Genomic DNA, 25,472 nt, shown 5'->3' on the forward strand with positions numbered 1-25,472 from the left:
AAATTTTCCCGTCGGTCATTCAGACGTCTTGTAACTGAGAACGTTGCTCAAGGTGCACCATAGGAGTTGACCAATTTTACACCTGCGAGAATAAGGAAGTTTTGTCTCAATTTTGATCTAGAACGCCCCGTTTGTTTCGTTGGCAGAGCAGCATATGACATCTGAGTATACAGCTAATGCTACTCCACCAGCTGTGTAATTCCAGATTCTCCTAAATACAAAAGCTCGACCAAAGACCAGAAAGACAGATCAGACATGCATAAAAGTTGCCTAAAGCGTGGTCAACAACTAATATTACACAGTATGTTCTGTGCACAGATCAAGACATATTATTCTAAGGTACAAAACAGCTTGACAAAAAACAATGAATACACACACATGCAAACAAAATAAATAGAGAACCACCACCTCGAGGAAAGATTCCAAGGTCTACCACCCTTGTTTCCCTGCCGCGAAACATCTCGAGAGAACTTTTGGCTCGCCAGTATTTTTAGTATCTTAGTATCTCCATGCCACGCAGACACTATACACTTATCAAAGCCTTCTCAAGGATTTGAAACAAGCCCCAACTATGTAGCAACAGGAGCCCTAAATGCTATTGACAGTTGAGCTGAACAGTTTGTCAAATGAATGCTCCGTACTTTTATGCCTGACCTGGAGAAACTGCAGGGTGTTGTGATTTCTATACTAGCATGGAAAACTTCTATTAACAAGAATAACCTTTTTTTATTATTAAAACATCATAGAAGCAACAACATGTTAATTTACAATATTATTTTCCGACGTGTCATCCAAGGCTCCTCTCTATGGTGAAATTATAACTGGAACCAAAGACGAACCGGATGCGTAAGACGTTTCACGATAAACGGGCTTGGGAACCGATTTCAGATACAGTTTCGGTTCTGAGTATCCTGCTTCTACTTTCGAGTATTGTTGCTCAAGAACGTGCTGAGGTGGTGGCTTGGCAGTCAGCTTTACGTCGGCCGGGTCTTCGTTGGAAACACCTGGTTCGTTGGTCTGTACTATGGCCCTGAAGCCAGAATGGTCGGCCACATAGTCAACATGCCTGTACACGCCATGGGCATCGGTGTAGCCATAGCTGCCTTTCACGTGGCCGTTCTGATCACCCAACTCTTGGCGCTGCTGCTTATTGCCGTGCTCATCCAGGACGTCGTAACCGAAATGGAAGGGATGTGGTGGGCTTTCCTGTGAAGATGAAAAATTTTGTGAAAGAATTTGTCGTGGATATGGAACTGGTATTAGTTCTAGAGATGTTGGGAGAAACTTAAGAATGAAAAAGTATTTTTGAATTTTGAAGGGAAAAAAAAATATCCATAGTTTTATTACTAAAAGGGGTACTAATTCTTAGGCATCCTTTAAACAGTCAATTGATATTCTACAAATCTTCCATGCATATTCTATACATATTACACATTTTAAAATAAAAATATAACAGATTTTAAAAAGTAAAGTAGTAAATAGAACGCCAAATGATAACAACTTTGAATTGATTTTGCCATTTTGCAAATCTTAACAATTACATGAAAATACTAAATTATGTTGCCACTGCATTTCCTTCAAATTTTATTTTTAATACCACAACAGGAAACTATGTCTAATAGTTATCTGAATAACAGTATTCCTGAAAAGAGGGAGACAAATCCTATCTCTAATTACGAGTTCCATGAGTTATTTATGATTACTAGGTACCTTAACTGTTATCATAAAAAAGAAAAAATATAATGATTTTTTTAAAATGTATAATATTTTCATAAAAAAATAATATTTCTAATTAGGCATCTTCTGATTTAGTTTAATCAGACTAAAAAGAAAATATTAAAAAAATGGCTCTCAGATTTTATGTTACGCACAAAGGGGCGTTTTTTTAACCTTTTGTGTGTTAACTTTATTTAATAAATATCGTGTTCTTTGCACTTAATCATAAAATTCAATTCAACAGCAATATCACAAAATATTTAAAATAGTATATCTTTAGAATTTCCGATAGACAGTCTCGCGCGCTGCCCGTACAGTGTTGCCATTGCTCACTTTGAAATCGTTGAGTTTCTTAATCAAAAACTCATAAATGCTTTACAAAATATGAAACAGATAATAAAACAAATTCAAATTTGGGCTTTCATATGCCCATGTTCAGGTGGAGACGTATGTTATTCAAAATTTGATGCCTCTAGGTACCGCTGTTTTATCACATTGCGAGAAACATGCATACTTTTATGCAGATTCTTCATTTAATTTCTTTAAATATAATAAAGAATAATATATAATATATATATAATATATTTGGTGTAATATTTGGCTGTAATATTTGGTGGCGTCGTTTATAGAGAATCAATGCAAACTGCCAAAACGAAATTAAGAGCCCTTCTGGGCAAATTGGCGCTTTGAGCTAAAAAAAAATTCCCAACAACAGCGTTTTTTGCTTTTAAGTTGTTTTGTTTTTTTAACTCATAACAGATATATTAAGTTTGAAAATTAAATATCTTGCGCTTTACTGAATGGCAACATGCTGGCGCATGGAAGGCAAAAATATTTTATTTCGGGCAGCAGTAAGACACTGTTTTTAAACAGACGAATTTTTTTATTAAAATTCATAATAAAATAATATTGTATAAAATGATAATCCAGCCAGCTTTACACCTCCTCCACATAGGAAAAAGTGCAAAATAAAGACCTTAAGGAAATAGCCGACGCTTCTTTGCTTTATAAAGAACATTACATGCATTGCATTTATAAAGAACATTATATACATTACGTTTATAAAGAACATTACATCATGTCGCAAATTCAACTTGCCAGTTCTCGAAAACATAATGTTAACACTTACGGTTCAGCGTACTTTAAGTCTATTAAGTCTAAATTCGGGAGACATCCTTGACATTTCTTTTTAATGACGCATGTATATTTACATAAATCAGCGCATATCCCTCTAGTCCCTCAATACACAAATTTAATGCAGTTTTGTTCTTTTATAACCATTAGTATCATTTGAAGGCGGCATTTTGCAGTCACTAAACATAAAGAAAAATTTTAATGTTTTTGATGGCCATTCCACTGTTAATTATTACTGGTCTAGCCATGTATTGAAGTGAATTGAAAACTCCTTTGAACGAACTATGAACTGACCATTCGCAAATGATTGAAATGCAAACAAAATTGCAAAGTACGCGTCCGTTTCATTTTATATGTACGTATTTTATAATTAAAGTTTAAAAACAATGATAAGTTTTGAATTACTTCCTTCTGTTGAGTGTATAGTACTACAGAGTATAAATATCTCAGAAGACACCTTCTCTAGCAGCCCAGAAGAAGGAAATTCGCCCTTTTTCGGCGAATGTTAGTTTTTTCTTCCATAACCACCTAACTGATAATTGCACCTGACTCTCGTTATATGGAACGGAATACAACGAGCTGCTTCTTTTAACTTCAAAATACTAAACGTTCGGATTGATTAAAACTGAAAGTAAAAAAAAAAAAAAAAATTAAAATCCGAAATGTTTCAGATTTTTAAATTACGTCCAAAGATGCGTTTTTTTAACGTTTTGTGCGTTACCTTTGTTTATTAAATATCATGTTCTTCGCATTTAAATCATAAAATTCATTTTAACAGCAATATCGCAAAATAATTTTTAAATGGGCATATCTTTAGAATTTCGGATACATAGTCTCGTGCGCTGGAGATAACAATGTTTTTTCGGTATGCAACGTTGCCATTGCTCGCTTTGAAGTCCTTGAGTTTGTTAATTAAAAATTCGTTAAAGTTTTACAAAATATGAAATCGATAATAAAACAAATTCCAAATTCGGGCTACCAGATGCCCATAGTCAATGAAAGATTACGTTATTCAAAATTTCATGGCTCTAGATACTCTTGTTTTATCATAATGGGAGAAACATTGTGCAGATTCTTCATTATTTAATTTCTTTAAATATAATTCAGGATGATAATATTTGGTGGCAACAATTTCAAAAGTGATTCGCCGTTTATAGTGAATCAACGCAAAGTACCAAAACGAAATTAATAGTCCTTCTGGGAAATTTGCCCTTTTGGACTAATAAATATCTTTCATTTTATCGAATGGCAACACTCTGACGCACCCGAGATAAAAGTTGTGGTGTATTGGCTGGAACCGCTATGTAAACCCTGGATTGTGACTCCAGGTTGAAAGGAACTCAGCATAAAAATTTTATTAAACGCTCCCCCCCCCCCGAAAAAAAAAAACAGCGACGTACAGATCAACAAGAGAAAAAACTATCTTTTTTTTTTTTTTTTTCCAAAAGCATTCAAATATCTCTACATTTTACGTGCGAGAACAATACGTGGCTCTCGAACCTGCGTTTGAAACAATGCCAACATATTAATATTATTTTTAAAACAATTAATTCAACTTAACAACTATTGAAAACGTATTCGGAAGTTAAATAATAATAATATTCATTTTATGCTCTCGAGACATCCATGTCCATATTAATCTTCAGTTTCTTCTTCCTTTATGCGACCTTATCACAACTCCTCTCCTCATAAAAGAATTTTTCTAGACTATGGAAGGAAAAATTCTAAATACTTTCACTGCTTTAAAACACAAGTGGTAACCATTTAAGCGATAATAGAGAAGCCAGTTACGTTACCCTGCACTTATTTCTAGATAACATAAACGCAAAAATACAACAAAAAGATTTAAACTACTCCTAATGTCTGCGTCATACAAAGTACATTCCTCAAATTTTACAAAATGTAGTACTTAAGATAAAACATTTAATTCTAACCATTTTGAAAATGAAACGCACGATACAAACATTTTTAAATCTACAAAAATATAATTCTAAAACGCTACAAAAATCATTTTTCGAACAACAGTTTACGGAACAAAAAGGATTGGCTCTTTCATATATTTCATATGCTAAAGTTCCTGCTGTCTATAGATCTGATCTCGAATAATCAATCACTGAGATAGGACACGCTTCAGCATTTACAACTTACAACAAGCTGTGCTAGCCGTACAGCTGCGCAGAGTTCCAGTCGAGGTACTGTCAACGGTTTTAGTGGAGCTACTCTGGACTTGCTGCAAAGCAAATGTGAAGATAAATTATTGTCACTTCTACAGCGTAAATAGATGGCTACTCTGCGTGTTCTGATGCATCTGAAAATCCATGAATTTGTATCTCAGAAAAACTGTCTTGTAAAACATATCTACTGACTTGCAAATTGTTCACAGATTGCATTGAATCAATAAAAAGTTGCCATTCCTTAATTATTCTTTCGGGTAGCGGATCGTTCCAATCAAGCTTCAATAACCAAAGTCTTTGGATGAAGATTTTTGCTTTTGTTATCCCTGGACCAAGCAGTCCTAATGGATCATAAATGCGAGCAATATCAGACAACACTGTTCTCTTTGTGTAAGTAGTTGGTTTCTTGATCGTTGATTTGTACAAAAAACAATCTATCTTTGGATTCCATAATAATCCTAAAGTTTTGATGCTGTGATCGTCATCGAAATTACTGAAAGAATATTCTTCTTGTCCGTCCGGAAACTGCAAAAGATCAGGATGATTAGCACACCATCTGTGCAGACGCATTCCTCCACGTGATAATAGGTTAATCAATTTCGAGTGTAATTCTTTAGCCTCAGTAAGAGTATGGGCTCTAGTGAGTACGTCATCGACGTAAAAATCCCTTTGTACTATTGGCGCTGCTAACGAAAAATTGTTTTTCTCGTCCTCTGCTAATTGATTAAGTGTGCGTGGTGCTAGATATGGTGCGTTGGAAGTACCGTAAGTTATAGTCTTCAGTCTATAGACCTTAACTGGTTCTTCACTACTCTTCCATAAGATGCGTAATAAGTTTCTTTGATGTTCTTTAATCAAAATCTGACGATACATTTTTACAATGTCTGCTGTGAAGGCAATTTTATGCGTTCGAAATCTGCAAATAATATCAAATAGTTCGTCTTGAACTAACCCTCCATTCAGTAGAATATCGTTTAACGAAATTCCAGTAGTCGTAGGAGCAGTGGCATCAAACACTACCCTAAGTTTAGTGCTAGGTTTCTCGGGCCTGAAAACCCCATGGTGAGGAAGATAATCTGAGAAACTAGAGCTATTCCCTTCATCAATTTCTTCGGAATGGCCTAATTTATTATATTCCTTAATGAAATCTTCGTATAAGTGTTTCATTGCGGGATTACGAGTGAAGCGTTTAAGTAGATAATTCAGTCTTTTGCTAGCGTTTTCTCTCGATTCGCCTAAAAGGCTAAGTCCTTCCTCCTTAATTGGTATTTCCACTACATATCTGCCATCATCTTGCCTCCTGTGTGTACGAAGAAAGTGCTGTTCACAAAATTCCTCTTCCTGACTTTTCACTTTTTTTGCTTCATTAATACCTTTAATCTCCCAAAACCTTCTCATGTTGTCAGATAAATGACGCAAGTTTTCCACAAACCCACAATAATTATCAACATTGCCTTGCTGCGGCATGCGTACTGACCCGCTAACGATGTATCCAAAAACTGACTGATGGAGAATCAGGTCTTGCATATTTATTCTATTTGTTCCCAGTAAATCAAAAAATATTTCGTTAGATAATAAAACCTGTATTTGACCAGGTTTATAAAACTCTGGATCAGCTAAACCAATGAGTTGCAACTGCTTAACATCAGGAATGTTTACATATCTAGCAGGCGTTACGAGAGTTATTTTTGGAACAACAGAAAATTGTAAGGTACGAATAAAATCTCTAGTAGCGTTAGCGATGGTTGCTATAGCTTTTTCCTTAATACCCATAACTGTACCATTGATACTTGAAATAGAAGCGTATATTTTTCTTTTCTTCAAATTCAATAACTCAGCACCTTGTCTAGTAATGAAATTATTTTGAGAACTGCAGCAAGGCTCTCAGCGAAATAAATTTTCCATCATCACCTTTAACGAAAATAATTGCAGTTGAAAGTAGAACTTGTTTATTAAAAGAACTGGAAATATTCAGCGCAGTACCGTTAATGGACTTTGCTTGGTTGGTTTCATTAGTGTCACTAACCTTTTGGCTGGTTGCCATTGGAGTAAATGTATCAGCATTTCGAGAAAGATTACTGCTAAATTTATTAGTTAGTCTTGTTTGTGATTTGATTCGATGTGCGATTTGCTCTATCGAAATTTTCTTCATTTCGATCAAAATGTAAGAGCGAATTGTGAAATTTCTGACATTTTCTGCATGTATTAGAACTTTTACAGTTCTTGATTGTGTGGACCGAAGATAAACAATTGAAACACAGTGTTTTTGCCTTTAGAAATTCAAATAGTTTCTTGACTGTTAGATTTAAGAATTGCGCACATTTCAACAATAAATGATCAGCTTTACAATAAGGACAATTTTTTGAATTTTCCGAAAGTGATGTAAGAACTTTGGTATTAAATGAACGTTTCGATTCCCCATGCGGAGGTTTGTAATGTGATAGGGTGCGAGCATGTTCTTCAAAAAACATGTCAGTTGTTTAACAGTTCCTATTTCGTCTTTTTTAAGTGACTCTTTAAATATTGCAATTTTTGCGCATTAGTTAATTTGCTATTTTTATGCACAGCTGCGGAAAATAAATCCTCAAATTCAATCCATTCTTCAATTTTTCCACTAAATATTGGAAGAGATAATTTAGGCAATTTTATATCCGAAACAATTATGTCTTTACTCGAACCGTTTCCATTTGAACAACTATTCCTTTGAGAACTGATCTCAGAAAATTTTCTTTTAATTTTCAAATGAATTTCATCGAGATTATCTACTACATTTTCCTTTTCCTTAATGAATTCGTCAGTGTCCTTTTCCTCACAATGTGCAAATAAAGAATCGATAATGTTACTTAATTCCTTTTTAAATTTTAATATTTTTGATTCGTATAACTCCAATAAGGAAATATCTGCTTCGTCCACTGTAGAATTTACCTTATTTTCAAACTTTCCAATACTGCATTTTAAACTCTTTTTGTTAGTCTTAATCGCTTTCATTTCACTCATGAACAAATAAATAATTTATCACTTACCGTGATTGCAGGTTTCTCGACAGCAATACCGGAAATAAACGATGACACAGTATCCAACCTCAATTGCGTAATCCACACGAAAACGAAAGCATTCCATATGAAGTTATGCGTAATACAACCAAACGAAAGTATTCCAAATGTTCTAAAAGGTTAATTTTAGCAACGATATTTTTTAGCTCCGGCTCGACGGACCATAAAATGTTCATGCGATGCGTGCGTTGTTATGCAGCAATTTCAAATTAACTAGAAGTGGACTGTACTAAATATTTTATTTGACAACTTTAATCAAATGCGTGCCATCTTTCAAGCGATGACTTACTACTAACAACAATAGCAATAAAAAAAACAACTGAGTAAGCGTTTACAGGGTTGCTGTAATGAACGTCTGCGCCATGCAAGGCGCCAAGAAGAGAAAAAATGATATAATCTTACAGTTAAATAGTCCTAATGACTTAACAAAATTCTTACAAAATATGAAATAAATGAAAAATTAGAATTAGAAATCCAAATTTCTGACGTCAAATTGCCCATGTTCGGCTGGGGAACTACATGTGTTCAAAATCTGGTGGCTCTAGATGCCGGTGTTTTTCCACAATGCGCGGATCATGCATACATACACATACTTCATAATTTAACAACAGATTATGGATTAGTTTGATGAGTTAGTTCAATTGTTTTATATATTATTACGAATTTTGTATTTAGATAGATAATTTTAGTAGAATTATAAATAAAATTGTTATATTTCCCTGTGCAATGCAGCACGAGACAAATTGACAAATTTTGAGAGAAAGTTATGCCGGGAAAGTAAAAATACAAGAACACGGGCGCTGAACATTTAATAAATGGGTATCCCTTTAATTTATATTGAAATTGAATAAATGTAATTGACCACTTTGTTAGCTGTAACCGTAATTCCACACTCTTTTTGCTTTCCAGAAATCTCGAGAAGCAGAAAGTACTAGAAAGATCTCGCGCGGCCGCTTGAAATCTACAAGAGGACGGAGAGAAAGCGTCTGAGTTAGTTGCTTAGTTATTGTTGCGATTTGTTTAATTCCGCATGGACTGAGATATCTAAATTAGTTTTCTCTTTAGTTAATGCTTTGGATTTCGTCGTATTTAACGTTTTTAGTAGTTTGAAGTATAACTACTGATTATACTGCGTGATATTGTGAACACTTGTACGAATATCTCTGACGAAAATTCAAGCGTTCTGATGTATTTCTTTTGATAAGAATAAATTTTTATTAACTTGTTATCGGACTTGTGCATTCGTTGTGTTACGAACCTGTATGCACGCAAAAGTATACTATGCCAAATACACTAGTATGCAATACTTAAGCAACTTTTCTGAGTTTAGACGTAATTCCGCAAAATAAATAAATAAATAATATACCTGGGAGACATGAAATCCATATTACATTGGCACAATGTATATACTTAAAGGATGAGGGAAGTATAGTATCAACAAATAAATTGGACGCATGTAGTACAAAATGAATAGAAAAGGGCTTTATTGATGGAATGGCACTAGTACAAAAAACTGTCAAGCTGTCCAAACGGGATAGTGGTTAGTGACTCTGACAACTACTAAGCCCGGAAGCAGTGGCTACTTTCACCGTTACCTCCTATAAAGGAATAAACAGTTTGCATCCAGGTCTTCTCCGGGATGGAAAGCCGACCCTTCGGTACAGCAGTGAGAGTCACTAACCAATTTCTCGTCTGGAGCGGCTACGTTTGAAGAAACGTTCGACGCATTTCTTTTCAGCTTCATAATTGATTTTTCATTTGCCAAATTTATTTAAACCTTTTCTTTTCTCACCTGATAAGGCTTATAATCTATTACTTTAAATTAGGCATCCCAAGGTCTTCGCAACTCATCTATTGCGCGTGTCGTAATGAAGGCCAGCTCTGAAAATGTAACATTATAAATAACGTTTACCTGACGTTACTTTGGTAACTCCTAGAATGAAGAGATATAAGACACATAACAAAACATTAGTTAATTACATAAAAACCTACATTGAATAAGCATTTTTCTGACTACATCTGGTTGCAAAGGGAATTAAATTCTGTAGATTTCAGATGTAACAATTCATTATGTGACGTCAATCTTAAACTCCTGCAGGTTGGCGAGTGAAATGATGATATTCTGAACATGTTGCTCTCCCTTTTGAGTTGTTGTATAGCTACTCAAAACAGTCAGTTTAAAACTTAAATTTGGTTTCTGCGGTTTCTTGAGAGCACGACCAGATCGCGTCTTCTGGAATCGTCATCATCTGGATCCGGCTACTGTGCTGGCCGGATATTGCAAAGATAAATAATATTGCGTAGGAACAACACACTCAAAGTATCCGGGACTGTGCTGGCCGTATGAAGAATATTGTGTAGGAACAGTCTTCACGGGGCAAGTCTTGACTGCGAATCTCTAGAAGAAAATTTCTTTGAAAACGAAGAATTAGTACATTATATTGTGTTTCTAGTTTCACAGTTCTTACTTTACTATCTTCACATGGAAATCTGAACACGGGATGAAAATTGAAGAATTTTTCTGCGTACGTTGGCAACTGATCTTTTGATACATTTATTCGACGAAGTTTAACTTTTCATTTTTTAGAAGCAATTTCAGAGGTTTCATTACTTATTATTTCAAGCATGGACCAACAATCAGACGATTTTCTTAGAGAAGGCGGTCCTTCCTACCAGTGTGAATGAAGTAAATATTTAGAATATTCGCGTAAGACCAGATCAACGGGATTAATTTCTTGCCACATGACGCCATTTACTATCAGGAAATGGGTGTGTACTTCTTTCACTCTATTTGAAATAAAGATTGTCCATTTTTCTTGCTTATCCAACCAATACAGGACTACTATAGAATCGCTCCAAAATATAATTTTGATATTAGAGATACTAAGTACTTGTTGCACAGAATGGGCCGATTTGGCGCCAGAAATATGTGCCATCAATTCAAGGTTAGTTATCGATATTTGCTTTATAGGTGCAACTCTTGATTTTGCTCTAAAATATGCATGCAGCATAGACCTTTCTGAATGCAACCACAAACACATGCATTTCATTGGTTTCATTTACATGTATTAAATGCGGTATTTCAGCATCCGCTGAAACAGATGTTTGGCTAAGCTAAGCTTTGAAAACCTTTACAATGTTAACTGGCAAAGGAACGTTCCAACTTAGTTTTAACTTCCAGCCTTTCTGTAAAATAATTTTTGGAGGTAAAGTTACAGCACTCAGTAAATCAACAACTGTACAGAGAAAAGATCTCTTTACTTCGAATCTAGTGCCGTGCAAGATAGGCCTTATGAAAGTAGTACAGTTTAGCATTTCAGAAGTAAAGTACAGTCCCCCAAAGCTGTCATCAGAGGCCTCCCTGCTGGAGCTTGAAGAACAAGGCTTTCCAGTGTTAAAAACTAAGTAATTCACCAGGAAAACTCCCGTGAAAGAAGAGAAACTCCCCGTTTTCTTAGTGTCGCTAATCCGCACGGATAAAGGCAGGAAAATCTACTCTCTTGAGTGTTTTCAGAGACTACAAGTGAAGATAAGACGTTACCGCCAGGGTAATCGTCCTATTATGTGTTTCAGATGTCAACGTTACGGACAGGGTCAAATGTTTTGTATTAACAAACCTAGGTGCCTCAAGTGTAGTGAAGATCACTTAACCTATAGTTGTCACCTACCTAAAGACGCGAAGTCGACTTATGTGAGATGCAAATCACAAAACATTGCGTCTTCCAAAGATTGTGTGTTTAGCCAAAAATGCGGAAATCGTCATCTTCGAAGAAACTAAGTCTGATATTAAGACTGAAGAAACTCGTACTATTCCAAATAACAGGAAAATGCAGTCTGCTGTTATTGCACCGCCACGGAAAGTACCCTCTTCGTTCCTTTTTACCTTCCTCTTCAAAGAACGCTTTTGCTGATAAAGATTAAGGAAACTTCATGCAAAAATTTGCGGAAAGAGCTTCTAAATTTAGGACTTTGAAATCCATTTTGCAGAAGCGGAAATCAGTTCTCTCGCTATTGAAGATGGTTGATATAGAGAAAAATTAGCTTTTTACGAATGATGAAGCAACGTGCACATGGCACGTGATGCAGCCCAACCACGCACTGACGCCTTCGTGGACACCCCCCTTTTCTTCTCAATTATCCCCTATCAACTCGCCTACGCTGTCGCCAGGACTTTCATTTCGTCTCTCTGAAAGCAAAATGCTTTCTATTCTTCTTTCTCCGACTAAGTTTCTTCCTCACATGGAGAATTTCCTTCAGGTTTCCTCCAAAAGTCACTCCCTTTAAGGGATTCCTCAGTGAACTGGTAAGAGCAGGAAACTTCACCTGTGCTGAACATCAGTATACCACTCAAAGTAACAAAGTAAGTTTTAAGAGTCCGCAGTAGGAAAGTTAGTTCTGAGTTTATGCAGTGTGGTTGACTTAGAAACCTTGTAGTTGCATAGTCGGTGCTAGCCACTTTCCTTAGATTATATTGATTCTAAGGTTCGGCTTTGCTGTGTGCTGCCGATTAGCGGTTTAGATGAAAAAGGAGTCAGTCGTGTTCTTGCTTTATTGCGATTGTACATCTTATTTTCTATTCAAGTTACTTAACCACAAGTCAGGGACGTAGCTAGAGGGGGGGGCAAGGGGGGCATCTGTTCCCGGGCGCAGAATCCAAGGGGCGCCAAACTGATGTTACGGCATTTTAGAATTAAATGTTTTCTATCCTTGGCAAGCAGTAGGGGGCGCAAAATCTTCAGTTGTCCCTGGGCGCTGAAAACCTTAGCTACGACTCTGCCACAAGTAGTGGTTAAATTGCGAGTACCGAGTGAGTGCGTTTGTTCAGTTTGGTTAAAATAAAAAGGTTATAACCCTCTGCAGTTATCTGTTCTTTCAAGATCTATCAAGAATTCGCTACCTAATCTTTCAGTAGAGTTTTAACAGTCGATAATCACGAAACGCACTAGAAGACTCTACAGTTCCCCATATAACAACTTTTAATAATAATTAATAATATAACAACTAACTAACAACGAAGGGGCTAATATAACAACTTTTTCTCAATATCAAGAAAAGAATTAACATGGCAATAACATATCGTGTCAATTATCCTAATCTGAAACAAAGAAGTTGCTAACAGCAGCTACTTATTTAAAATGGTGATATTAAAGAAAAGTTTTCAACATACAATGACATCATATGCAATGGCGTGCTTTCTTCAACGTCAGAATATCACTTTATATAATGAAAAGACAAAATATACAAGCTATTAAAAAATCATAAAGCTTTCAAATTTTGCATTACGCCCAAACGGGCATTTTTTTTTTTTTTTTTTTAACCTTTATTTTTGAAATATCATGTTTTTCGCACTTAAACCATAAAATTCAATTCAAGAGTAATATCACAAAATAATTTAAAAAGAGAATATTTCCGATACACAGTCTCGCGCTGCGGAGATAATTTTTTTTTTTCGTACAGTGTTGTCATTACTCGCTTAGAAATCGCTGAGTTTGTTGATAAAAAAATTCGTTAAAGTTTTACAAAATAGGAAATAGATAATAAAATAAACTCCATATTTTGGCTTCCAGATGCCCATATTCGAGTGAAGGACTATGTTATTCAAAATTTGATCTCTCTAGGTATCGTTGTTTTTTCACAGTGCGAGAAACATACATACATTCATGCAGATTTTTATTATTTAATTTCTTTAATCATAATGCAGAACTCTAATATTTGGTGGCAACAATTTTAAAAGGTATTTTGACTTTTATAGTTTTATAGTTCAATGCTAAATGCCAAATCTAAATTAATAGCCTTTCTGGGCAAATTGTCCCTTTGGGTTAATAATATGTTTAATGTTTGGCAATGCTATTTTTATTTCATATTTTGTAAAACTTATAAATTTTTGATTAACAAACTCTACGGTTTGAAAGCGAGCAGGGGCAACACTTTCCGAAATAAAGCTTTTTTTATCTCCAGTGCGCACGACTGTTCCCAGTCTGAAAAATGAATGCAAAAATTATCGTTTTCAGATTTTTTAATTAATATCTTGGCTGATTAAACTCGTACGAAGATGAGAATGATCGAAAGGGCTTCCCACGTATTTTTGGAATCCGAGGGAAACACTCTCGAAACTCTCTCCCGTTCCGAGGAGATGATGTCACAAACAGACAGACGCACACAGATTTTAATAGTATGGATCAGTGTTCCTCAACTGGATTTACCCCAAGGACCGGTAAAATATTTCGTCACGTTCTCGCGGAAAGGAAAGTTTAATAATTCGATCCATTGGCACAATTTTTTCACATAAATAAATCATGCGACAAAAATAACCGGGAAATTCGCGGACTGGCAAATATCTCTTGCGGACCGGCGATTGAGAAACATTGGTATAGATGATAAACCGGAAGTGGTACTTTATTTGGAACTTTTAAAAGAGTTTCATGAGAAAATACCTCCAATGGTATATATTCCCTATACATAAAAGTTTGGCAGACGGGTTTGTTAAATTGTGCTGTCAAAAATATAAAACGGCAAACATTTGATTATGTTGGTAAGAATTTAGAAAAAACGTTTTAGCACATGGCCAATGATATCCAATAAAATATAAACCAAAATTCCGTATTCCAGCCCTTTCTATTTATTGCAATAATTAATCTGATTTTCTTTACGGATAAGCTCGTTGAAACAGGCTCGTTGGTTACTTTTAAATTGATTCTTCTTTCAAAATGTCGCATATAAACAACTGTGAATTGGAAGGATACGTTTTTGTGTTTTCCGAAGAGAAATAGTTCGATTCCATAATTAAAAAAAATGTTTGAAATGCATGGTATTAAAATTTCTAAGTGCATAAACTATATTATTAATCGGAAGAGGAAAAGCCTTCAGTCTTTATTTCAACATGGAAAGGCTACTCCAAACGAATACCCGAAAAACGTGTATACTGTTTCTAATGTTTCCGAAATTAAACCGTTGGCAGCGGCAGAAAATCCGCCGAAGCAAAAATCAATTGCGAAGTCATTAAATACATCTATAGCAAAAATAAATAGAATAAAAATACCACTATAAAAACATTGCGCAAACGTTTAATTGGATTATAATATTACGTAACTTGAATATCGAATTAAAAACCATCATACCAACGTTTGAAAGAATTAAAATATTACTTAAATTAAATACTTTAAAAAAAAATCTGAAATGTTTCAGATTTTAAATTACGTCCAAAGGGGCGTTTTTTTAACGTTTGAGTTTACCTTTATTTATTAAATATCATGTTCTTTGCACTTAAACCATAAAATTCAGATTCAGAAGTCAAACAACAAAAATCAGCGTTAATTCACAAAATTTTCACAGGACTAGTTTCGATGGTTTTACCGAACCATCATCTTCAGCTGCAAAACGGCAAATGAACAAGATAGGAAATAATGTTTAGATAAGATAAGAAAGCCTGGACAAGAATAAGCAAGTGGCGCCATCTGTTGGTGAAACCTGAACTAAAACATAATTTCTCTAAAAGCCGAAGGCAAATTTGGATTGGAATTAGGATCGTTAACTAGAACAGAAAGATTTTTATGAATGTGAAATGCCTCTAGAAAATCCAGTTCTCCAATGGAAGATGTTTTTTGAATAATTTTGGCAGCAGAAAAATTGAAAGTGTGATTTTCGGACCAACAATGTTGAGCAACAGAAGACTTCTGTGTTTCCTTTTTTCTAACATATGCCTCATGTTCTTTGACGCGAAATTTTAAGGCTCTCTTAGTTTGGCCAATGTAAATTAAACCGCACTGGCAAGGAATCCTATAAATACCCCAGGAATTCATATCCGGAATGGGGTCCTTGAGTATAGAAGTTGGAATTTTATTGATGGGAGAGTAAACAACCCGAAAGTTAAATTTCTGCAAAATATGTGCAACTTTATAGCTAATTGATGGAAAGAAGGGAATGACAACAGAATTTTTATAATCTCCTAAAATAAGAGTGTGGCTTTTAGTGTGTTGAGATGAGAATTTTTTAACTGCTTGATTAATAATGTTGGGTGAAAAGCCCCTGTCAATAGCTATTGCTTTTAAATAATTTAGTTCTTCATCAAGGGCTAGTTTGGAGGAGCAAACTTGAAGAGCACGGAAAACATAGGAATAAAATGAAGCTAACTTTTGTTTAGTCGGATGACATGATTTAAAGTGTGGTGGAAGGCAAACCGATGAAGGTTTACGGTAAACTGTAGTACTGAAGTTGGATGTGTTACGTGTGACCAGAATGTCGAGAAACGGAAGAGAATTGCAAGTCTCAAGTTCAAAAGTGAACTGAATAGCAGGATCAATAGAATTCATTGTTGAAAGAACTCTATTTAAATCATCTTTATTACCTTCAAACAGGGTAAAAGTATCGTCTACGTAGCGGAACCATGCCGGGAAGTTTAAAGTTTCAAACAATTTTGATTCATAATAATGCATGTAGATATCAGCCAGGATGGGACTGAGGGGGCTTCCCATGGCTAATCCCTCAGTTTGCTTGTAATATTTATTTTGGAAAACAAAATGTGTTTGTTTCAAACAGAGTTGAGTGAGAGAAATTAGCTCATCAATTTCGATGCAAGAGAAATGAAATTCGCGAAGTCTGGTTTCTAGACATCTTAATGCACCCTCCACTTTCAAGCAACTTAAAACATTCGCTTATCCCATCTGTTGCGAATTGTGCCAGATTATATGCTCTTCCCAAAATTCATAAAAGTGGTATTCCTTTCCTCCCTATTGTATCAAATTTAGGTACTGCCTCGTATCCATTAGCTAAATATTTAGTTTCTAGATTTTCCACTCTATTAGACAATAACATTGACACCATAAAAAATTCAATAGAGTTTGTAAAAAAGGTTAAAAACATTTCTCCTCGTAATTTACTCATGGTTTCTTTTGATGTAAAATCATTATTCACCAATGTCCCAGTGGAGGGTGCATTAAGATGTCTAGAAACCAGACTTCGCGAATTTCATTTCTCTTGCATCGAAATTGATGAGCTAATTTCTCTCACTCAACTCTGTTTGAAACAAACACATTTTGTTTTCCAAAATAAATATTACAAGCAAACTGAGGGATTAGCCATGGGAAGCCCCCTCAGTCCCATCCTGGCTGATATCTACATGCATTATTATGAATCAAAATTGTTTGAAACTTTAAACTTCCCGGCATGGTTCCGCTACGTAGACGATACTTTTACCCTGTTTGAAGGTAATAAAGATGATTTAAATAGAGTTCTTTCAACAATGAATTCTATTGATCCTGCTATTCAGTTCACTTTTGAACTTGAGACTTGCAATTCTCTTCCGTTTCTCGACATTCTGGTCACACGTAACACATCCAACTTCAGTACTACAGTTTACCGTAAACCTTCATCGGTTTGCCTTCCACCACACTTTAAATCATGTCATCCGACTAAACAAAAGTTAGCTTCATTTTATTCCTATGTTTTCCGTGCTCTTCAAGTTTGCTCCTCCAAACTAGCCCTTGATGAAGAACTAAATTATTTAAAAGCAATAGCTATTGACAGGGGCTTTTCACCCAACATTATTAATCAAGCAGTTAAAAAATTCTCATCTCAACACACTAAAAGCCACACTCTTATTTTAGGAGATTATAAAAATTCTGTTGTCATTCCCTTCTTTCCATCAATTAGCTATAAAGTTGCACATATTTTGCAGAAATTTAACTTTCGGGTTGTTTACTCTCCCATCAATAAAATTCCAACTTCTATACTCAAGGACCCCATTCCGGATATGAATTCCTGGGGTATTTATAGGATTCCTTGCCAGTGCGGTTTAATTTACATTGGCCAAACTAAGAGAGCCTTAAAATTTCGCGTCAAAGAACATGAGGCATATGTTAGAAAAAAGGAAACACAGAAGTCTTCTGTTGCTCAACATTGTTGGTCCGAAAATCACACTTTCAATTTTTCTGCTGCCAAAATTATTCAAAAAACATCTTCCATTGGAGAACTGGATTTTCTAGAGGCATTTCACATTCATAAAAATCTTTCTGTTCTAGTTAACGATCCTAATTCCAATCCAAATTTGCCTTCGGCTTTTAGAGAAATTATGTTTTAGTTCAGGTTTCACCAACAGATGGCGCCACTTGCTTATTCTTGTCCAGGCTTTCTTATCTTATCTAAACATTATTTCCTATCTTGTTCATTTGCCGTTTTGCAGCTGAAGATGATGGTTCGGTAAAACCATCGAAACTAGTCCTGTGAAAATTTTGTGAATTAACGCTGATTTTTGTTGTTTGACTTCTGAATCAGTATTTATTCGGCGTGTTATTGTGTCTTAATCATAAAATTCAGTTCAAGAACAATATCGCAAAATAATGTTAAATTAAGCATATCTTTAGAATTTCCGATACAGTCTCGCGAGCTGGAGATAAAAGTATTTTTTTTCTATATAACGTTGCCATTTCTCGCTTTTAAAGCATTGAGTTTGTAAATCAAAAATTCGTTAAAGTTTTACAAAATATAAAATCTATAATAAAACAAATTCCAAATTTGGGATTTCAGATGCCCATATTCGCAGTAGGATTTCGTCATTCAAAATTCGATGGCTCTATGTACCATTGTTTTATCACAATGCGAGAAATAGACAATCATTTATGCAGATTTTTCATTATTTAATTTCTTCAAATGTAATGCAGGACTCTAACATTTTGTGGCAACTGTTTGAAAAGTGAACCGACGTTTATGAGTCCGACGCAAAATCGCAAAACGAAAACAATAGTCCTTCAGGGACAAAGCTCCTTTGGACTAATAAACCAAGATTTTCAATTTAAAAAGGCTAAAAAACAACCTTGAACCAAATGTTGAACCAAAATGTTCAACACCTTTTGCCGAGGCACGTGGCTCAGCTCAGAGCAATTTGTAGAATGCTCTATGAAAACTACGTATTTAGCAGGGGGGGCTAAAGGGAAATACATTGCAACCCTTGATGAAGCATGGGTTAGCTAAATAACTGCAACAAAAAAAAAAAAAAAAAAAAAAAAAAAAAAAAAAAAATGAAGGCCTATTTATCATCGAAAACGAAGAGGGGGAGGAATGTACAAACCTGATTTCATGACAAAATTAATTATCAACTTCATTGCATACAATGTTTTGGGTGAAAACATTGTTAAACATTAATAATAATACTTAAAACGCAATAATGAAATTGCGCGAAATTGTATGTATTTACCACCTAATGCAATAAGGAATGCAAATAGAGAACAGTTTAGCCGCTTTTTCGCTTTGGAGGAAAGGAGAAGAGGTTTTTTTACCTTTGTGAGACCAGCTGAATGTTTCTATGCCACACCCAATTTTTTTTCTCTTCGCCTTTTCAATATAAGGTCACTGAGCTTGTGATACACAGATTTTAATAAAATATATAAGTAAATATTGATTAGAAGTTTTGAGCTTTATAACTGGTTATTCTGCACCTTCTGCTGCCAACAGCAGTAGTAGATGCAGAATCAGTTGAAATTCATTTTATTGCGTTTGAAACTATTGCAAAAGTATTTATTTAAATCAGAGGTTTTCAAACGGGGGAGGGGAATTCCATTGGTTCAGGGGAGGAAAGAGATCAGCTTTTTATTTACCTGTTAATTATTTAGTTTTATCGGCTGATGAATATGAAAAACTACTTTTATTCAAGTTTTGATATTAATTAATATTTTTCAGACCTTTTCTTGTTTAATTTATAAAACACACTGGAAAATAACCTAAATTTAAATAAATGCATAAGTATTTTTAGAGTTTTGGACTGCAGAGGTGGAAATGAATGTCTAGCAATGGTGAAAGGGATGCACTGAGGAAAAAAAGAAAAAAAAAAATGGTTGATAACCACTGATTTGGGTACATACGTATTATTCGTCGACCGTGAAATTGTCACCGAACTATTAACAGTTGACGGGAGATGGAGACACCACCTGCATTCTACCAAGAGAATAGGTGGTATTGCGGCTGTGCATTTTTCTTGCATTTTAAAAAGGAAAAAAGAAAAAAATAAGTAAAATTTAGAACCAACCTTTTAAAGAAGAACAAACTGCGGCTTATTTTCAAAGTTATGGAATCCTGCCATCAAAAAAGTGTATACGCAATATGTAAAATTAACAAATCCAACAATCTTGTGTTTGACGTAGATTTGAGTCAAGACTATATCAACCGAGGGCGAACAAGTATAAATCCTTGTTTATCAGGAGCAAAGAAACTGCAACAAAAGGAAAGCCACGGTTGTATTTATAACCAAAGGAAGTGAAGCGAACGAGTAGGTATAGCCGTCTGTCAGAAATAGTAAAGAAAATTGAAAAAATAATTCATATAATTTTAAAAGCTCTAGAAAGGATTGGATTGGAATTAAAGTCATTGCCTAAGCAAGATAAATCTTTGTGAATGTGAAAAGCTTCTAAATTATCCAAAATACCAATGGAAGAAGCTTTTTGAATAATTTTTGCATACATAAAGTCAAAGCTATAATTTAATTTCCAACTATCATTAGCTCTCGAAGACTTGTTAGTTTCACCTTTTCAGACATTAAGACTCGTGTTTGGTGTGAAAGTTTAACGCTGTTTTAATTTCGTCGATATATTTCAACCCACACTAACAAGAAATGCTATAAATTCCCCATGAATTAAAGTCAGAAATGGACTTTAAGAATCGCAACATACATTTTATTGCCAGGCGAGAAAATATCTTGAAAATTGAACTTCTGGAGAATCCCTGCAATTTTGTAACTGACAGAAGGATGAAATTGAAGCACGACGAGGCTGTTAATGTTATTTTTTAAAAACGGAATGTCGTTGAGCGCAAGAGAAAATTTTTAAATGCTTTATCAATGACCCCGAGAGAAAATCTCCTGTCAGTGGCTATCGATGTCAGATTAGTTTGTTATTATTATTATTGTTGTTACGGCAAAGCATTCGAGGGCCATCAGCCTAAGGGAAGGAATGCTTTCGTCGAGGATTTTGTAAGGGAAAATGGCTCGTATACACATCACATATGGAGAAAAACACATAGACGCCCATGCAGCGAGCCCGTTCTTCGGGATTCGCACCTCGGACTGGATTATCAGTATTCAGCGACTCTCAGATAATTGAGTTCATCAGCAAGCAAAGGTTCTGAGGCACAAACTTTGAGAGTGCGAAATACATAATAGTTAATAGCTGCCATTTTATGCTTCATGACTTATCATTGGGAGGGATGGCATTCTTTGGTGTGTTTTCTCTTCTGTTTTGACGCGATATTGTCAGCTGTATAATAGGGCGACGAAAGAGTAATATATTGTAACAGTCACGTGAAGGAAGTTTGAACGCAAAGCGCCTAACAAAATAATAGAAATCGATTAAAGCCTTTTCAAGAAGCGGGTGAATACTGACTATTTATTAAATAAAGGGTGTCAGTTTCTTGAAAATGGCACTAATTTGGCGGGATCTCCGCGAACTTAGTTCTATGATAGCTAGGCTTTTATAGTCGAAGCGATAATACGTAAATACCTCAAATCTTCAGTTTACATTTCAAAATTTACTTACGTATGCTTCGTAACTAGCTTTATATTCTGATGCTTGAGCACTGTACGAGTCGCTTGAATCCAAGGCTTTGGAACTGACAAATCTGCAAGCGTAGATCATCAACAAAATCTGAAAATGAAATACAAACAATCTTTAAATGAACAAGTCACTATTAATAAGAAACTATAGGACTATTAATAAGAAAATGCATACCTAACTCCAAAGAATTATTATTATTATTATTATTTTCGCTAGCCGCTTGGGCGGCGAGCTGTCTAGAATCATGATATGCCATTTCGGAGTTTCTCGATTCAGGCTTTCTCAAGGTGGCAACAAATATCGTACCATTTCAGGCTTTTTATCCACTTCTGTAGATATTCTGGACGAAAACATTAAAAATCCTATCATTTCATCCTTTCAGTTTTTTACTTTTCATTATGGTTTAAAAGGAGAGTAAGGTGCGTAAAGAACACTTATTCCAGTCGGAATTGTGGACATATTCTTCGTTTGAATACCATGGTAGACAGATGGTCATAAAAATTCCCCTTCACCTATAATGGTTTAACATTTCTACGATAAAAGTCACATTTTAAAAGTCTATAAAATTAAAAATTTATTTTATTAAAACCTGTACAGTAGTATACTCGCGGTTTTTCATGTTTCTTTAGAACGTTATATCTCTAATACAGATTTAATGCTAGCCAAATCCTGAAAACTTCATTTTTTCTGCTTCGATGTGATTTTTTACTTTAGATATTTCCATTTTCGAGATTTAGAGGTCTGTTTCAAGAAAACAATAGTACCATATCTTACTCAAATTCTAATAAAATCTCGTTTTTCTATATTAGGTATAATCGCGACTGTCACTAATGTTTTATTTAAGCAGTGTTTAAAGTTTAGAGGGCGAAATATCATTGTGACATACCTTCTTGTGAAGCATACATTAAGTTGAGACTCGGAAGGCTAAAGCGAATTATCGCTGTATCTCTTAAGAAAACAGAGAATGTAAAAAGGATTTAAAAGACCTTTTCATTAAGAGCTCAAACAATAAACAGAAGACACTCCTTGGGCTTACAAGCTAACCAGCATTTATGGCGTAACTCCGAATTACGAAATTCATATTAAAACAAAGTTAAATCTTAAGTTAGTCCAGAGGGTACACAGAAAAGATTAAACCGTAAGTTCGCTCAAACCTGTAGCAGAAGGACAAGTACCATGGCAAGCATAGAGCAAAGTCGCACACAGATTGCCGTGGAATTTCAACTAGTAACGTAGCCTTCAGCTAGCGAAACACATTGTGACTAAACAATCTAAAACCTTCCTTTAAATACTAGCTGTTTCTAAAATGCGCGAACTAAAATTAGCATTCTGCTAGGCAGGAACGGCTCTTCACCTTCTGCTGCCCGCTGCAGAATCTGCAAGTTCTAAATTCTGCCAACAGATTCCTTAAACTTATGAACTAAAACATATGAGCTCTACATGAACTAGAACTATGAACTAAAACTATGCACTGATAACTAGAACAATGAATTTATGCCAATGAACTTATTTAGGTACTTATCAAAATTTGAAATCAGTATAATATACAAAGGCAATGTCCATTCAATCTAAATTTATACTACTATGTATATATGTCTAAATTATTCATACAAATTTTATGTGTATTCTTATGTATGCTATGTTCTTATGTACACTTTATGTATATTACCAAATTTCAATAAATGCCGCACGGCCCACTGAGTGTGTGTTGGAGGGGGGGTAGCTCTAAATAGAAGTGAAAAGGAACAATACTTATTTTACTTATAGGAATCTTTAGGTGTCCCTTTCATTTCAACCAGCTAACCAACCAGGTTCCTTCTAAAATTCAAATTTCTAATTTCTAAAAATTTTGCCGCTCCTAAATTCTGCCGCCTAGTATGGCAGCACGAATTGCACATGCTCTGGCGCCTGCCCTGCTGGTAGGAAAACCGAAAGGGAGAATGACAGTAAGGATACCTTACATTATTAATTAAATATTTTACAATACCATACCTTGCAGTCACGGGACCTCCTTTCGTGCTTTCAGATTTTGCACTTTGAAATGGGATTCGTTTTTACCCACTCCATCAAGAGAGGCTAAAATCGCACGATTTTTGGAAAAAAAAAAAAAAAAAAACCCTCAAATATAAAAACTTGAAATATGACATAACCTCTTTCTTAACCACTTTTATAGTCCAAAAATCGAGAGCAAAAAATAATGTGAATGATTTAATTTCCCAAGGATGCAATTACAATAAGATTTAAATATATATATATATAAAGAAAATCTGAAAGTTTTCAAATTTTAAATTAAACCCAAAGGGGCGTTTTTTTTTTAACATTTTTTTTTTACCTTTATTTATTAAAGCACTTAAATCTTAAAATTCAGTTCAAGAGCAATATCGCAAAATAATTTTAAATTGAGCATATCTTTAGTCTGATATACAGTCTCCCGCGCTGAAGATAAAAATGTTTTTTCTGTACGACGTTGCTATTGCTCGCTTTGAAATCCTTGAGTTTGTTACTAAAAAATTTGTTAAAGTTTTACAAAATATGAAATTGTAAATAAAACAAATTCCAAATTTCAGATTTGGACTTCCAGATGACCATATTCTTAGTAGGATATTGTCATTGCAAATTTGATAGTTGTAGGTACAGTTGTTTTATCACAATGCTAGATTCTTAGATACACTTATGCAGATTTTTCATTATTTAACTTCTTCAAATATAATACAGGGTGATAATATTTGGTGGCAACACTTTGAAAAGTGAAACGGACGTTCAGCGTGATTCGACGCAAAATCGCAAATCGAAAACAATAGTCCCTCAGGGTCAAAGCCCTTTTGGACTAATATAAACAGAAAGTAGTCATAGATTAACTACGGAATAACTATCACAATATCATATCTTTAAAAAAAACCTTCATTCGAATGAGAATGCGTACTTATTATTACTTAATACTTAGTTGTATTTAATAGCTAATTAGAATTTATACCCACTCTTGCAACTTAATGCAACTATGGGGGCCGCATCTATTAAGTGGAATCCTCTTTATTAGGCAGGAGGCACGGTTCGACCAAAATGAGTCGCACTCTGTGACTTGTAACATACCAGCCCGAAGCCTTTGCAACTTTCAATCCTGATGGGGAGGCGGCATTCTCAATAAACGTCGCAGGATTTGGAAGTATTCGAACCGTCGCCAATGATCATTGGATCGCCACACTACCTACTCGGATAGATGTTAAGTAAGAACCCGGTTCATGATTTTATGTTCCTAGTGCCGAGGCTGCCTAATTACTGACCCTACCCAGCAGATTAGTTGTCCCTCGGCAAGTAGTATCTAAAACGATATCTTCATTTCTACTTCAGCGCAATTTGAAGCTCGTCTATTTTTACTGTCGTCTCTGCTACTCCTTCTTCGAATCATACATAAATAATTAGAGAAGGAGAACGTGCAGCCAACTCATTGTAGAGCGAATATCGGTTCGTGTTTGTTGGTTCGATTCTCGCATCAGGCTGGCATAAAGTCCAACGGTTAAAAGAGTTAGTTTCGGCGTGACCTTCACAGGTTGCGAAGGTTTGTCTTTGTTGCTGGGACGAAAACGACCACTACATAGACGAATCCAGTTTAAGGAAAGCCCGTTCTCTGAACGCATTGAGGAAGGGCAGAATTACATGAATATTCTTAAAATTTTTAGAATCTAGTGCTAAAATCCTAGGGGAAGAATATGCGACGAAATATGATAGTTATTATGAAAATGAAAATATATATATGTATAATGATTAGAATGAGTCCAGCTAGTGTCATTTCCTGAAAATATTTAATATTAAGTGGACGTCTCGTATCTGAATGCATTTTTATTTAATTAAAGAATTATTTA

The 25,472-nt window shown here is 35.0% G+C and overlaps 1 protein-coding gene across 2 annotated transcripts in view; it reads right to left on the reverse strand.

Annotated features, from left to right (window-relative positions):
- Positions 1 to 701: 701 nt before the first annotated feature.
- LOC118192094 (uncharacterized) overlaps positions 702 to 25,472 on the reverse strand; it is a 27,005-nt gene continuing 2,234 nt past the window's right edge. Inside the window, exons 1-3 of one of the 2 annotated variants that reach the window (XM_085824540.1) lie at positions 22,767 to 22,805; positions 21,595 to 21,702; positions 702 to 1,206 (exon numbers count right to left, since the gene is read on the reverse strand). In XM_085824540.1, the coding sequence (XP_085680666.1) occupies positions 805 to 1,206; positions 21,595 to 21,702; positions 22,767 to 22,799 (543 nt within the window). In that variant the 5' untranslated portion in view covers positions 22,800 to 22,805 and the 3' untranslated portion in view covers positions 702 to 804. Of the gene's footprint in view, positions 1,207 to 21,594; positions 21,703 to 22,766; positions 22,806 to 25,472 lie in introns of those variants that run through there. The other variant, XM_035362998.2, reaches the window with a different exon arrangement.

This window comes from Stegodyphus dumicola, chromosome 9, assembly GCF_044657685.1.
Source record: "Stegodyphus dumicola isolate Sdum_Otavi_A_Nest chromosome 9, ASM4465768v1".
Taxonomy (NCBI): Eukaryota; Metazoa; Arthropoda; class Arachnida; order Araneae; family Eresidae; genus Stegodyphus; species Stegodyphus dumicola.